General features: G+C 44.7%; 2 protein-coding genes and 1 pseudogene across 3 annotated transcripts in view; all 3 read right to left on the bottom strand.

The window, feature by feature from the left end:
- Window positions 1–16,251, bottom strand: part of LOC144696919 (uncharacterized) — a 141,611-nt pseudogene that overhangs the window by 45,484 nt on the left and 79,876 nt on the right. The gene's annotated exons all lie outside the window — the stretch shown is intronic.
- Window positions 1–16,251, bottom strand: part of LOC144697102 (uncharacterized) — a 377,962-nt gene that overhangs the window by 341,246 nt on the left and 20,465 nt on the right. The gene's annotated exons all lie outside the window — the stretch shown is intronic.
- On the bottom strand, window positions 2,072–14,332 carry LOC144698239 (uncharacterized). The gene is made up of 3 exons (XM_078570223.1): window positions 13,566–14,332; window positions 10,208–11,434; window positions 2,072–2,747 (listed from the first exon to the last, which is right to left on the bottom strand). Exons 2-3 carry the CDS (start codon window positions 11,323–11,325, stop codon window positions 2,072–2,074), a joined length of 1,794 nt encoding a protein of 597 aa, XP_078426349.1. The 5' UTR covers window positions 11,326–11,434; window positions 13,566–14,332.

Here is a 16,251-nt window from a genome sequence, read left to right as displayed (position 1 = left end):
GGTATAGCAGCATCTGCGGAGAGGAACACAGTTAATGTTTCGATTCCGTTTGATTCTTCAACAGGACTAAGTAAAAATAGAAGAGGTGAAATATAAGCTGGTTTAAGAGGGGTGGGACAGGTAGAGCTGGATAGAGGGCCATTGATAGGTGGATATAGCCAAAGATGTCATAGACAAAAGGACAAAGAGGTGTTGAAGGTGGTGATATTATCTAAGGAATGTGCTAATTAAGGGTAGAAAGCAGGACAAGCAAGGTACAGATAGCCCTAGTGGGGGTGGGGTGAAGGGAAGGGATCGAAATAGGCTAAAAGGTAGAGATAAAACAATGGATGGAAATACATTTAAAAATAACAGAAATAGGTGGGAAAAGAAAAATCTATATAAATTATTGGGGAAAAAAAGGGGGATCAGAAAGGGGGTGGGGATGGAGGAGAGAGTTCATGATCTAAAATTGTTGAACTCAATATTCAGTCCGGAAGATGAGGTGCTGTTCCTCCAGTTTGCGTGGAGCTTCACTGGAACAATGCAGCAGGCCAAGGACGGACATGTAGGCATGACAGCAGGGTGGAGTGTTGAAATGGCAAGCGACAGGGAGGTCTGGGTCATGCTTGCGGACAGACCGAAGATATTCTCCCTGTTCATACTCAGAATCCCAGGGTGGAGAACTGGGACATCCTGTCTCAAAACACATCCCATCCTGTTCATACAAGGAATCCCAGGGTGGAGAACTGGGACATGCTGGTATGTGTCCAGGACAAATTACTATTTGCAAGGTGAAGGTACATCAGCAGCAGAGTTAGTGAAGAGGTTGATGGTAATAACCAGGCAGACTGACTCACCAGGGAAGCTGCTCCAGAGGGGATTCCATGGGATCCACCCAAAACATAATCATTGGCACTGTGACCTGACCAAAGAGTTTAAGATTATGAAGGGGTTCAATAATCCAAATAGGGATTTCATGAAAAACTTCTTTACCCAGCGAGTGGTGAGAATGTGGAATTCGCTACCACAGCGAGTGGTTGAGGTGAATAGCGTGAATACATTTAAGGAGAAGCTAGATACATAAATGAGGGAGAAAGGAATAAAAGGATATGCTGATGGGGGAAGTGAAGAGGGGTGGGAGGAAGCTCATGTGGAGCATAAATACTGACAGACCAGTTGAGCTGACTGGCCTGGCCCTGTGCTGTAGAGTCAATGGAACAGGGACAAACGTATTTATTTTATATCTCCCTGTAGTGGTAGATACAGAGTCACCAAAGAAATTTGGGCCAGACTTAGCAAGGGTCATGGCGTTGTGAGCTCACTTAACAGAGTATGGAGCAGCCACAGCATCTCGATTACAACAAACATGTGTCTTGTGAAAGCCCTTGTGTGGCCAGTGACAATGTACGAGTGTGAAAGCTGGACCATCAAGAATAATGAGGAGGCTCGAATGAGAGCTTTTGAAATGAAAGGCCTCAGACAGATATTCCATGTGTCATGGATGGCGAGGAGGACAGACAAGTGGGTGCTTGAGAAAGCTGGTGTTAAGAGGAACTTGTTTGAGGCAGTGATATCAGGGAAGCTCACAGAGTTTGGACACGTGATGTGAACAGGAGGCGAGTGTTTGGAAAAAGAGGTAATGCAAGAACATACACCTGGAAAATGTGCACCAGGAAGACCCAAGATAGAATAGATGGATAATATCAGAAGGTGAACTGGCCTCTCAATGGGACAGGCAGTGAGGGCAGCAGAGAATAGAAATCAGTGGAGAAAGATTATTCATAGTGTGGCAACCCTCGAAACAAAGACAGGTGAAAAACAAGATAAGACACCTGTAGTAGTAGGAAAAACACTATTTACTATCCAGGATAAAATCTGGATCTTCATCTTCCTTCGTTGATCATTTCACTGGAAATGTGCACTCCCAGGCTCAAAGAGCATCAGTCCACTGGAAGGAAAGTCATGAAACCGGCCAGTCCAGCAGAAAGAAACCCTCTGATCCTCCCACTTCACCAACTGTCAGAAGGAATATGGTTCAGTCCTGGGTGTGATTAACAGCAGCAATAACAGCAGAATCCAACCCCTGTAATCACTTGTGAACTTTCTGGTGTCTCAGCCGGTGGAATGAATCACTGAATCCCTTCCCACACTCAGAGCAGGTGAATGGTTTCTGCCCGGAGTGAACTCGCCAGTGTTTCAGCAGATTGGAAGACTGAGTGAATCCCTTCCCACACACAGAGCAGGTGAACGGCCTTTCCCCTGTGTGAACTCGCTGGTGTGCCAGCAAGGTGGATGAATGAGTGAATCCCTTCCCACACATGGAACAGGTGAATGGCCTCTCCCCAGTGTGAACTCTCTGGTGTCTCAGCAGGTGAAATGAATCACTGAATCCCTTCCCACACTCAGAGCAGGTGAACGGCTTCTGCCCGGAGTGAACTTGCTGGTGTTTCAGCAGATTTGAAGACTGAGTGAATCCCTTCCCACACATGGAGCAGATGAATGGTTTCTCTCCGCTGTGAACTCGCTGGTGTGTTAGCAGTGTGGATGAATCCTTAAATCCCTTCCCACAGTCAGAGCAGGTGAACGGCCTCTCCTCAGTGTGAACTCGCTGATGTGTTCGCAGTGTGGATGAATCTTTAAATCCCTTCCCACAGTCAGAGCAGGTGAACGGCCTCTCCCCAGTGTGAACTCGCTGGTGTCTCAGGAGAAGGGATGAATTAGTGAATCCTTTCCCACACTGAGAACAGGTGAATGGCCTCTCTCTGCTGTGAACTCGCTGGTGTGTCAGCAGTGTGGATGACTGAGCGAATCCCTTCCCACACTTCGAGCAGATGAATGGTCTCTCCCCGGTGTGACTGCGTCGATGAGTTTCCAGCTCAGACGGGGTTCTGAATCCCTTCCCACAGTCCCCACATTTCCACGGTTTCTCCATGGTGCTGGTGTCCTTGTGTCTCTCCCAGTTGGATAATCAGTTGAAGCCTCGTCTACACACAGAAAATGTGTACAGGGTCTCCCCACTGTGAATGGTGTGATGTTTTTCAGGCCGTGTAACTGGGTGTGAGACTTGGTGCTGTTCCAGTCAAACTGATGTTAAAATGGCCAATGGTATTCACATCCCAGCGAATCAACTGATGTCAGATCATGATGTGACATTTGTTTTGTGATTTCTGTCTCCAAATCTCCCCTTCTAATATCCTGTAAAACGAATTTACAGAAAGTCATCACCGTCAGTAAAGGATGGAAATTCAGAACAGACAATTCCAATTTCTATGGAACATTCTTTCCTCTCTCGTTCCCCAAAAGCTGTAAATCTCTGCCCCACACCCTCTCCCTCCATTCTCACTCTGCTATACCTAATATACACCCTCCCCATTCTCCTGAAGGTGCTGCTTCAAGCTGATTGACAGATCAATACACACCGCTTTCTGTCCTCAGCACAGAGATCATAACATCATAAGAAATATGAGCAGCAGTAGGCCATTTGGCCTATCGAGCCTGCTCTTCCATTCAATAGGATCATGGTTGATCTGATTGTGACCTTAACTTCAATTTCCTGCCTGTCACCCATGACCCTTGACTCTCTTGTCAATCAAAAGTTTGTATAACTCAGCCTTGAATATATTCAATGACTTGGCCTCCATTACTCTCTGGGGAAGAGAATTCCACAGAATAATGGCCCTCTGATGGAAGAAATTTCTCCTCAATTCCATGTTAAATGAGAGACCCCTTATTTTGAGGCTCTGCTCTCCTAGTTCTAGAATCCCCCACGAGGGGAAACAGCCTCTCTTCATCTACCCTGTCAACCCCCCTCAGAATCGTATAGGTCTCAGTAAGATCACCTCTCATTCTTCTAAACTCCCATGAGTACAGGCCCAACCTTTCCTCATAAGACAACATCTTCATCCCAGGAATCAGCCTGGTGATCTTTCTCTGAACTGCTCCCAAGTTATTCTTGGGAATAGCTCCCCTTAATTAAGGACACCAAAACTGTACACAATACAAAACTGTACACACTGGGGAGAGGTATTGTGATCTGAAAGCTATTACAGAGACATAGCTTCAAGGTGGAAAAGGCTGGGATCTGAATATTCAAGGGCACATGATGTTTCAGAAGGACAGGAAGCTAGGAAAAGGTGGATGGGTAGATCTGTCAGTTAAGGATGACATTAGTACAACAGAGACAGATGACCTTAGTTCTGGAGATCAAGATGTAGAATCAGATTGGGTAGAGATAAGAAATAGTAAAGGTAGGAAGTCACTTGTGGGAGTAGTTTATAGGCCCCCTAACAGTAACCACACTGTAGGACGGGGTATCCAGGAAGAAATAATGGTAGGTATTAATCCAGGTATAATCCAGGTATTTTTATATTTATTTTTGTTTTGGATTTCCAGCATCCGCAGTTTTTTGCTTTTAAGAAATAATGGGGGCTTGTGAGAAAGATACAGCAACAATCATGGGTGATTTTAACCTACATATAGATTGGATGAATCCGAATGGCAAAGTTAACCTGGAAGATGAGTTCATCGTGTGTTTTCGGAACAATTTCTTAGAGCAGCATGTGCTACACACAATCAGAAAGCAGGCTATTCTGGATCTGATAATGTGTAATGGGAAAGGATGAATTAATGGCCTCATAGTAAAGGTGCCCCAAGGTAGCAGTGATCATAATATGATTGAATTTTGTATTCAGTTCGAGGGAGAGACGAATGGGTGTAAGACTAGTGTTTTGAACTTAAATAAGGACAATTATGAGGGTATGAAGACAGAGCTGGCCAAAGCGAACTGGGAAATTAGACTAAGTGTTAAGTCAGTAGAGATGCAGTGGCAGATATTTAAGGAGATATTTCATAATACTCAGAAAGATACATTCCATTGAGAAAAAAGACTCTAGGGGAAAGACGTACCATACGTGGCTAACTAAGGCAGTTAAGATAGTATCAAATTGAAAGAAAAAGCGTACAATTATGTGAAGATTAGTGGCAGGTTAGAAGATTGGACAGAATATAGAAAAAGCAAAGAACAGCTAAAAAATGAGGAAGAATTTAGAGTACAAGAGAAAGCTAGCTGGAAATGTAAAAGCAGATTGTAAGAGTTTCTATGGGTATTCAAAAAGGAAAAGAGGTAAAGTGAACATTGGTCCTCTACAGGACGAGTCTGGGAATTAATAATGGAAAATAAGGAAATGGAAGATGAATTGAACACATATTTTGCATCTTCACTGGAGAGGTGAAAGGAAGGGAGGGACTTAAAACAATTACAATCACCAGGGAAAGAGCACTGAGAAAATTATTAGAACTGAAAGTTGAAAAATCCCCGGGTCCTGATGGTCTTCACCTTCGCGTCCTAAAAGAAGTAGTTGCTCAGACAGTAGATGCATTTGTTTTAATTTTCCAAAATTCCCTGGATTCTGGAATGATCCCAACAAATTGGAAAATTTCTAAGGTAACACCTTCATTCAACACAGGGGGACAGAAAGCAGGAAATTACAGCCCAACAAGCTTAACATGTGTCACTGGGGAAATGCTGGAATCTATCATTAAGAAGGTTATAGTGGGGCACTTGGAAAATCTCAATGCAATCAGATAGAGTCAACAGGGTTTTGTGAAAGGGAAATTGGCTTGAGGAAGTAACAAGCATTGTGGATAAAGGAGAATCTGTGGATGTGATGTACTAGATTTCCAGGATTGACAAGATGCCACACCAAAGGTTACTATACAAAATAAGCTCATGGTGTTCGGGATAACATATTAGCATGGCTAGGGGATCGATTAGCTAACAGGAAACAGAGAGTTGGCATAAATGGATCATTTTCGGGTTGGCAAAATGTAACGAGTGAAGTGCCACAGGGATCAACTATCTACAACCTATATTAATGGCTTGGATGACGGGGCTGAATGTATGGTTGCTAAATCTGCTGATGACACAAAGATAGGTAGGGCTGCAATTTGCCAAAAATCATAAGGAGTCTGTAAAGTGATATAGACAGGTTAAGTGAGTGGGTAAAAATTTGGCAGATGGAGTAAAATGTGGACCTGTGCACTTTGGCAGGAAGAATAGAAGAGCAGCATATTATTTAAACGGAGAGAGACTGCAGAACTCTGAGATACAGAGGGAACTGGGTGTCCTGTATCTGAATAACAAAATGTTGGTGTGTAGGCACAGCAAGTGATTAGGAAGGCAAATTGAATGTTTTGGCTTCTTGCAAGGGAAATGGAATATAAAAGTTGGGATGTTTTGCTACAGTTGGACAGGTTGTTAGTAAGACCACATCTAGAGCACTGTGTACAGTTTTGGTATCCATTTTCAAGAAAGGGGTATAAATGCGTTACAGCAGTTCAGAGAAGGTTCACTCAGCTGATAATTGGGATTGGGGTTATTTTACGAGGAAAAGTTGAACAGGCTGGTCCAGTATACATTGGAGTTAAGAAGAATGAGAGGTGATCTTATTGAAACATATCAGGTCCTGAAGGGCCTTGACAGGATGGATGCTGAAATGATGTTTCCCCTTGTGGGGGAGACTAGAAATAGGGGACATAGCTTAAAACTAAGAGGCCTCCTATTTAAGGCAGAGATGAGAATTTGTTTTCTCTCAAAGGGTGGTGAATCTTTGGAATTTGTTTCCCCAGAGAGTGGTGGAGACTGGATCTATCAATATTTTTAAGGCAAAAGTTATATAGACTCTTGACTAACAAGGGGGTGTAAGATTTCAGGGGAAGGCAGAATGTGTACTGGAGGTTACAGTCAGATCAGCCACGATCTTATTGAATGGTGGAGCAGGCTCGAAGGGCCGAATGGCCTATTCCTGCTCCTAATTCCCGCTCACCGAACAATCCCCGCCCACTCCCTCACCAAGATGGCCGCCCATGCGCCTCGCTCCCTGAACAAGCCCCGCCTTCCTCTCTCAAGATGGCGGCCTGTTGCCTGGATAACCCGGGCCCGTCACCGGTGAGGAAGCTCCGCCTTCCCTGATCCGCCCTGACTCGCAATATGGCGGCCAGTAAGCCTGCTACCCGGCCTTGTCATCGCGGGTAAACGCGGGGCCAACGGCCTCTTATTCAGGGCCTGGAGCCTACCCCAGAAGTTGATCCAGTTCCCAGTCCAGCCGCGGTTTCCATTCCTACCCTGTGCTCACAATCTCCTCCCGCCTCCCGAACCGTCCGCTCCTCCTCACTCTGTCACCATGACTAACACTGAGCATGCTCAGAGCGCACACCCACACCGCACCTGCGCACTGGACTCCTATCGTCGTTGATAGACTTTCTGCAGTGCGGCGTATTTTCGGTAAACAAACCACCATTGACAGCTTGAACTGCTGACTGAAAATCAATGTCTCGGTATCCCAAGCGAGATCGGGGCCAAAGGCGCAATACAGCGTAAGCGCCTATAATATGTAGAAAATCGAAAGCCTGGACCTTCCATACCTGATACGAAGTCTGTGCAATGCACCCCACCTCCCTCACCAATATCAGATTGGAAAAGGGTCAAAAATGGTGATCAACAAGGACCAGTTCTCGTATAGCACTGCTATTTGGACCTGAGAACAAGTAATTCAATGTCAAAATTTGTAGTTGATACCAAACTAGGGGCGTACATCTAAAACTGAGGAAAAATGTAACATACACATTACAAAACTTCCAGCCTGGGAAGTGAAGTGGCAAGTGAACATTAACATAGATAAGTTGCGATGATGCACTTTGAATCACCTGCACCTGAGAAAATAAAGCTACTGGTGCAGAAGAGCAAAGCAATCTCTGGATAGAAGTGAACAATTAATTAAAACCATCACTGCAAGTCAGCACATCAATTAAAAATACTCACAAAGGAGTGGCATTTATTTATAGAGGTACAGAATTCAGAAATAGTGAAATTATGTTCAATTCGTGTAAGATCCTGTGCACAGCTCTGGTTTCTGTTCTGTAGAAAGGACAAAGAAGCACAGGTGAAAGTGCAAAAATCTCATAACTGCAGTTTTTGAAAGATTGAACAGGTTTGGGCTTTTATCTTTCGAAAAGAGACTTTGAGGTGTTAGAGGTCTTTTAAATTATTAACTTGTGGGAGAATAAAATACTAGCGCCATATGTACAAGATGGTAACTCATGAATCTAACAGGCAAATAAGGGGAAACGTCTTTACTCAGAGAATGGTTAGAATGTGAAATTCGCTACCACAGGAGGTGGTTGAGGTGAAATAGCTTAGATGTTTTCAAAAGGAAAGATGGTTACATGAGAGAAAAGAGAATAGGAACATAAGCTGAAAGACTGAGATGAGGAAGATGGAATAGAAGGAGATTCATGTTGAAGATAACCACTCAGGCTAGTTGAAACAAATGGTCTGTTCCTGGAACCGATATTCCCTGTACTCTCTGCCCGGCTTCTGTTCAGCATGTTGCACATCCACCACTTGCACTGCACATGCTCAGAGTACAATCCGGTGCTGAGGAATCACACTGGGCTCCTGTAGTCATTGATGAGGCACATTCTCTCACATGGAAAATTATGGGTTGTAACAGTGTCATTGAAAGCCCAATTGGTGAACAGTAATTTTCGCCAACACATTGAGATGGGACCAAATGGCTTGTAATCCAATGAGGTAGAATTGGATCAATTCTCTGGTCTGTACAGTGTGGCCCAGGAGGTGGATTAATAGTCAGGCCCATGAAACCTCCCCCCACAATAAACTTTGTTACCCTCATTACCAGCTCCATCCCCCTCCCTGACCACAGTCTGAGGCTGAACCAGGCCAATTGCAACCTTAGTTTCCTATTTGACCCTGAGGTGAGGGCTGAGCTACGGACGACATATCCTCTCCATCACTAAGATTACCTCCGTCCACCCCTGTAATATCAGTTGTTTCCATCCTGCCTCAGCACATTTGCTGCTGAAATCCTCATCCTCATCCATGATTTTGTTACATCTAGAATCGACAATTCCAATCTTCTCCTGATTGGTCCCCCATCTTCCGCCCTGCATAAACTTACCCTCCTTCAAAACTCTTCTGTGTGGTTAGCAGTTTAGTGGCAATAGGATCAATTGAGCAGAAGGTGGATCCCACGGACAAGAGGAGCTCTTGAGGGAATAAGAGAAACTAAAGAAAGATGTGAGTTTAGGGCTACAGCTGGGCCGATCTTGAGGCGAAGTTTTTCCTGGTGGGCTAGTGGGAGGGAGGGAAGAGGAAGTGGCAGCTGATCAGATTGTTTCAATCTTAGAGACAAAGAAGCACCATGAGCTCCTCACACTTGTTGTTGGTGAGGAGGAAGAGACAGGGGAGAGGGAGAGACCTAAACAAGGCACTAATTTATGAGAGATATCAAAATGACTCATCATACTGTCTGTTAAAGCTGATTTGACTTTTATCCAGAGTATTAACACATATAACTGGGATAGAGTTTATTAACATCAGCAGAAACAGATCCCAAAGCTATTTTTGTTTTGAGACAAGTGATGGAGAAATACCGGGAAGGCCATACAACATGGAGATTGTTTTAAATAAAAGCAAAATACGATGAATGCTGGGAAACTGAAATAAAACCAGAAAATGCTGAAAAAACTCAGCAGGTCTAGCAGCATCAGTGGAAATAGAAAAACCAAGTTAACGTTTCGAGTCCATACAGATTTCCTTCCCTGAAGGACATTAGTGAACCAAAGACCCAATCTATGGATTGTCGGTTTGAGCCTAAGGAAGACAATCAAAGTGAAGGCGTAAAGATGATGGGTGAAGACTTGGACAACATGAGTAGCTTCAAATACCTGGGGTAACTTGGACAATATCAAGAAGAGAGGACAACGACTGGATACTAATGAGATACAGATGCTGAGATGGATGTGTGGAGTGACAAGAAAGGATTAGAAACCAGTACATCAGGGGGTCAGTGAAGATTGTGGAAACATCAAAGAAAGTAGCTGAGAAGAGATTGAAATGGTCTGGTCGTTTGTTGTAGAGAGAGAGAGAAAATGTGGTGAGGTGAGTGATGGACATGGGACTGTCAGGAAGAAGGAGAAGACGAAGGTCAATGACCAGATGGAAAGATGTGGTGGTCAGAGACAGAAATGCAGTGGGATTGGAAGAGGAATGTGTGAGTGACAGGAGGAGATAGAGAAGGTGATCAAGCAGCATTGTGGTGACCCCAAGTAAACTGGGAGGAAGAGGAAGAAGAAAAAACATATCCCAATGAACATGGTTCATTCCTGGATGTGGTTAACAACAAAATCAAATCACAGTAGTTACTCATGAACTCGCTGGTGTCTCAGCAGGTTGGACAAGTCAATGAATCCCTTCCCACACTTGCAGCAGGTGAATGGCCTCTCCCCAGTGTGAATCCGCTGGTGCCTCAGCAGGTTGGCTGACTGAGTGAATCCCTTCCCACACTCAGGGCAGGTGAATGGCCTCTCTCCAGTGTGCGCACGCTGGTGTTTCAGAAGGGTGGATAAATCAGAGAATCCCTTCCCGCACTCAGAGCAGGTGAATGGTCTCTCCCCAGTGTGAATTCGTTGGTGTACAGTGAGGTTTGTTGATCGCCTGAACCCGGCCCCACAGTGAGAGCACTTGAACGGTCTCTCCTCAGTGTGAACACGTTGGTGGGAGATCAATTGCCCGGAACTTTTATAGCACTTCCCACAATCTGGGCATTTAAAAGGTCTTTCATCAGTGTGAACTCGCTGGTGTATAAGCAAGTCGGATGACCGAGTGAATCCCTTCTCACACTCTGAGCAGGTGAATGGTCTCTCCCCAGTGTGAGTGAGCTTGTGTAAATGCAGGCTGCCGGATTGAGTGAATCCCTTCCCACACTCGGAGCAGGTGAATGGTCTCTCCCCAGTATGAACCTGCCGGTGAGCCAACAGGTTGGATAATTGAATGAATCCCTTCCCACATACAGAGCAGGTGAATGGTCTCTCCCCAGTGTGAACTCGCTGGTGTGTTAACAGGTGGGATGACCGAGTGAATCCCTTCCCACACACAGAACAGGTGAATGGTCTCTCCCCAGTGTGATCACGCTGGTGTGTCAACAGGTGGGATGACTGAGTGAATCCCTTCCCACACTCGGAGCAGGTGAATGGCCTCTCCCCAGTGTGAACTCGCCGATGATTCAGCAGGGTGGCTGACCGAGTGAATCCCTTCCCACACTCGGAGCAGGTGAATGGTCTCTCCCCAGTGTGAATTCGCTGGTGATTCTGCAGGGCGGATGAATGAGTGAATCCTTTCCCACAGTCCTCACATTTCCATGGTTTCTCCCTAGTGTGACTGTGCTTGTGTCTCGACAGGCCAGATGATCGGCTGAAGCCTCGTCCACACACACAACACATGTATGGTTTCTCTCCATTGTGGATGGTGCTTTTCCCTTCCATATGCAAAATCCAATAATATTCACGTTAACATAAATTGGGCAACTCCATCAGATCCTGTTGTGATGTTTGGTTTCAGTTTCCCGACTGCAAATCCTCCCCTTCTAATACCCTGTGAAATTTAAAACAGAAAAAAAAGTGACAGAGAACCCACAAAAACAGACTGTGAAATTGTGCTGAATGAATTTATGGGACTTGCAATTGGAAAAAAGACAATGAAAGCTGAAGGGCTGTCATAAAAACCCAACTGGTTCATTAATGTCCTTCAGGGAAGGGAAACTGTCACTCAGTCTGGACCTAAAGGGGACTTTGGATGCTATAGGAGGAAAAAAAGAGAGAGCGCGAGAGAGAGAGAGTGCGAGCGAGAGAGCGAGCGCGAGTGAGTGCGAGAGCATGAGCGCGAGAGAGAGAAATAGAGATATAGAAAGAGAGATAGAGAAAGAGAGAGAGAAATAGAGAGAGAGGCAGATGAAAGAGTCCTTTTATAAATCTATGGTTTGGCCAAAAGGTGACAGAACCTCCCAAACTGTCAAGCTCAACCACCTGGAAGGACCAGGGTAGAAGGTGCATGTGAACACCATCGCCTGCAAGTTCCCCTTCAACTCAGACAACATCCTGACTTGTCTAACATCCAGTCCTGGGTGAACAGAAATTTCCTTCAATTAAATACTGGGAACATGATTGCCATTGTCTTCAGTCCCTGCTGCAAACTCCACTCCATAACCACTGACTCCATCCTTCTCCCCAGAAATTGTCTGAAGCTGAACCAGACTGTTCACAAGATCGCTGTCATCTTTTACCCCAAACTGAGCTTCTGACCACCGATCCACATCATCACCACGACCGCCTATTTCCACCCCAGTAACATTGCTCGGCTCTTTCCTAGTCTCAGCTCATCTGCTTCTGAAACGCTCCTCCATTCCTTTGTTACCTCTAGACTTACCCATCCGTATCTCTGTAATCTCCTCCAGTCACATAACCCTTTGAGATACCTGCACTCATCTAATTGCAGCATCATGAGAATTCCACATTTTAATCACACCAGCAATGGTGGCCATTGCTTCAGTTGCCTAGGCCCAAGCTCTGGAATTTCCTCCTTGAATCTCTCCACTTCTTTACCTCATTGACCAAGCTTTTGGTCGCCTGCTCTAATATCACCTGATGTGACTCGGTGTCTAATGTTGCTATGTAACATTTCAGTGAATGTCTTGGAAAGTTTTATTATGTTAAAGACACAATATAAATGCAAATCATTGTCATTGATTTGGACATCACCATTCCTTCATCACCACTGGGTGAATAACCTGTAACTCCTGACCGAACAGCATTGTGGGAGCACCTTCACCATACCGACTGCAGTGGTTCAAGAAGGTCAAACATTATCTTCTCCACAGTTAACTGGGGATTGACAATATCTGCTGCTGGTCTTGTTGGTGTCACCCAAATTCCACAAACTTTTAAAACATGTATATGTAAAATTGATTGAAGCATCTAAAGAAATGCTTGTTCCTAAATGTCCGTTTAGCAACCAGATCTCCCCTGGAATCTTCCTCCCTTGACAGTTTCACAACTAAAATCGTTGGTCCCAATGAGCTTCTTGGGGTTAAACCCAGCAGCTTCTCCTCCATCTCCACTCCAGCTCAAACTGATGCAACAAAACAAAGGGAATTGGATAAGATCCTGGAGAGAAAAAAAAACTATTGGACTATGAGGAAAGGGCAGGGGAGTGGGACTAACTGATCTGCTCTTGCAGAGAGCCAGCATGGGTACGATGGGCTAAATAGCCTCCTTCAGTATTATAACTATTCAATGATTCTGTGAAAAAGGACCCATTCTGGGGGCTGGGGATCAAACTTTTCACCAATACCCAGCCCATTACCAGTCAGTTCTTAATTGGTCTATCTGTGTTTCTAGACTCAGTTCTGAGGGAAACACTTGGAATAAAACAAAAGCAAAATACTGCAGCTGCTGGAAAACTAAAATAAAAAGAGCAAATGCTGAAAGTACTCAGCAGGTCAGGCAGTAACTGTAGAAAGAACAGTAAAATACCAAACATGGTTAAATTACAACCATTATTACAGGCAGAGGAAGTTAGACCATGACAGAAAGGTGATCAGGGAGGGCAGAGGTGAATCAGAGCAATAGATGGACATGGATTCAGATCCACAGTAAAGGGGCCACACCAGCTCCAGAGCACAACACTAAAAGCTCCAAAGTGTAGATGAATGTTCAATAGTACTCACCTCCGAAACAATTTCACTGTTTTCAAATTTAAAATCTGCTGGAGCCTGCAGTTGGAAAGATATTAGAAGCACTGAGTCAGGGAAAAGTATCAGTTTTCAAATCTTTAGCTCCCTGTGAAAGGAGATTACAAGAGTCATTAGTGTCAGTAGTGGTTAGAAATTCAGAATAGATAAACTTTTCTCTTGAACTGAGCTTGCTGTGTGTAAATCCTCCCCTTCTAACCCCCTGTAAAAAGAGTTTCCAAAATCCATCACTGTTAGTCCAGGATAGAAATTCACAACATTCCCTCCTTTTTCCAGTCCCAGGAATACTTAAGGCTTATTATTTGCACAGGAGGCAGTTCAGTAAAGGTTCACTAGTCTGATTCTTGGGATGAGGGAGTTTGTCGTTTGAAGCAAGGTTAGAGGTTGTACTCATTGGAGTTTATAAGAATGGGAGAGGATTTTATTGAAACATATAAGATTCTGAGGGCTCTAGACAGATAGATGCTGAAAGGTGTTGCCCCTCATAGGGAGAATCTAGAACTAAGGGGCAGTGTTCAAAACTAAGAAGTCTCCCATTTAACACTGAGATGAGGAGAAATTTCTTCTCTCAGAAGGTCATTCGTCTGTGGAATTCTCTTCCCAAATGAGCAATGGAGGCTCAGTCTACAAGGGACTCAAGGATTATGGGGGCAGGAGGAACAATCAGATCAGCCATGAGTTTATTTCATTAGCGGAGCAGGCTCGATGGGCCGAATAGCCGATTCCTGCTCCTAATTCTGATGTCTTCCGTGCTTAGGATCGCCGCGCATGCGTCCTAAAGCACCTGGCTCCTGGAACGATGGCGGCCGTTATCCCTGACCTGTCAATCTGCTGCTCACCGGGAACCTGGAGCCCCGCCCACACTCTGTTGCGTCACCAAGATTGCTGCGCACGCGCTCTGCTCAGCGCTGAACAAAGATGGTGATCGTTAATCTGGGCCTGTTGAAGAGAAAAAGCCCCGGTAGTACAAACGCCGGACCTGCAGGGTCTAATTCGGAGCTTGTGGCCTCCAGCGGTTGTTTATAAAATCTCCCCTCTCTCCACCCGCCCCACCCAGGACTCCCGGCTCCGTTCCTCACTCCAGCCCACCAGCTCTCACCCGCAGAAAAAAGCATCCATTGCACTCACCGGGATCTGATCAAAGTGACACTGCGCATGCCCGAGATGGAATCCAGCACTGTACCTGCGCACTGGGCTCCTGTACCGTTAATAGGGCACATTCACAGCCGCCGGGCATGTTGGTTAATAATAGCGCCATTGATTCTCCAAACAGGGAATGGAAAATAATTTTGTTTAAAATTGAGATACGTTAACTTAAGAAATCACATACATGCTTGTGAACGGGTGCAATGCTATGTTCTATTTCTCAAAGTGATTCAAACCGTTGCTCTGCTGTGGAACTACGCAGAACTTATAAAGGTTTTCTTAATAGTTCTTCTCTCATTTATCTCCAGATACTGAATATTCACTGCTTTATATAATGATACAGCACAGATGGAAACTATTCGGCCCATCATGCCTGTGCTGGCTCTTTGCAAGATTTATTTAATTGATTTCACAGCCCTGCTGGTGGAGTCAGAACAGTCTGCTGTCAGTCTGCTGTCGTAATGCAAGAGGTGAATGGAGAAGATTTTCCAGTTGGACAGCTTTTAGACAAACTCACCCTTGTGCAAAGATCGATTGCCCAGTGTACTAAGCAGATATGAAGAGCTCACTGGTTAATTAAGCACACAGAGTTACCTGGTAGAGTTTAATTCAATAATTCAACACACCCCACATACCACAGTGGCATTTTTAATACAGGGTCAATTAAAGGAGTATCGCTGATGTAATAGAGTAGTTGAATTAATATCCTGCAACCTCACAATTAAGAATTGGCTGGGATGTTGCAGTATGAAAAACTTCACATACATGTCAGGTGAAAGAGGCCACGTACAATGAACCAGTAAAAGCCACATCATTGTTAGACTCCACTGTTCATCTGGATGGATCCTTGTTTTATAAACAAGGTCTGTGCCAGACTGGTTCTGTGTCTTTGATACCTCATGACAGCTGTAATATCCTTATTAAATAACGACCACAATATTCAGCCTAGAAAGCATCATCACAGCCCTTCAACCCATTACTGAAAGAAGCACCAACTATTCTGAAAGCTCCTCTAGTTGTAATTCCCTCATGCAGAATCTTTCATCCTGGCAAAAAATATATGGCTTCTCGACAACAGAAAGGAAACCACTCAGTCACCACTACAAACTCTGAATGAATCGGGGTGTTGCTGGTAAGTGTCCAGGGCAAATTGCTGTTTGTCAGCAGCAAGAGTTAGTGAAGAGGGTGATGGTAATAACCAGGCAGACTGGCTCACCAGGAAAGCTGCTCCAGAGGGGATCCCATGGGATCCCCCAAATCACAATCATTGGCACCTGTACCACAGCCCACAGACTCCATGGTGTTGGGAACCTGAGTGGGAGACACAGAAGAAGGAAACAAAGATAGACATGAAAGACAGGAAAGTAAAAAGCAAAAGTGGAAGGCAGAGGAAACGGGGGCTAGCAGCAAATAGGGCAATAGTACAAAAGAAGATGTGAATAAGGACAAGACTAAAGGCACTGTCTCTGAATGCGTGGAGCATTCGCAATAAGGTAGACGAATTAATAGTGCAAAT

Source organism: Cetorhinus maximus, chromosome 23, assembly GCF_964194155.1.
Source record: "Cetorhinus maximus chromosome 23, sCetMax3.hap1.1, whole genome shotgun sequence".
Taxonomy (NCBI): Eukaryota; Metazoa; Chordata; class Chondrichthyes; order Lamniformes; family Cetorhinidae; genus Cetorhinus; species Cetorhinus maximus.
Note: the sequence above shows the minus strand (reverse complement) of the source record. Positions and strands in the feature narration are given on the sequence as shown.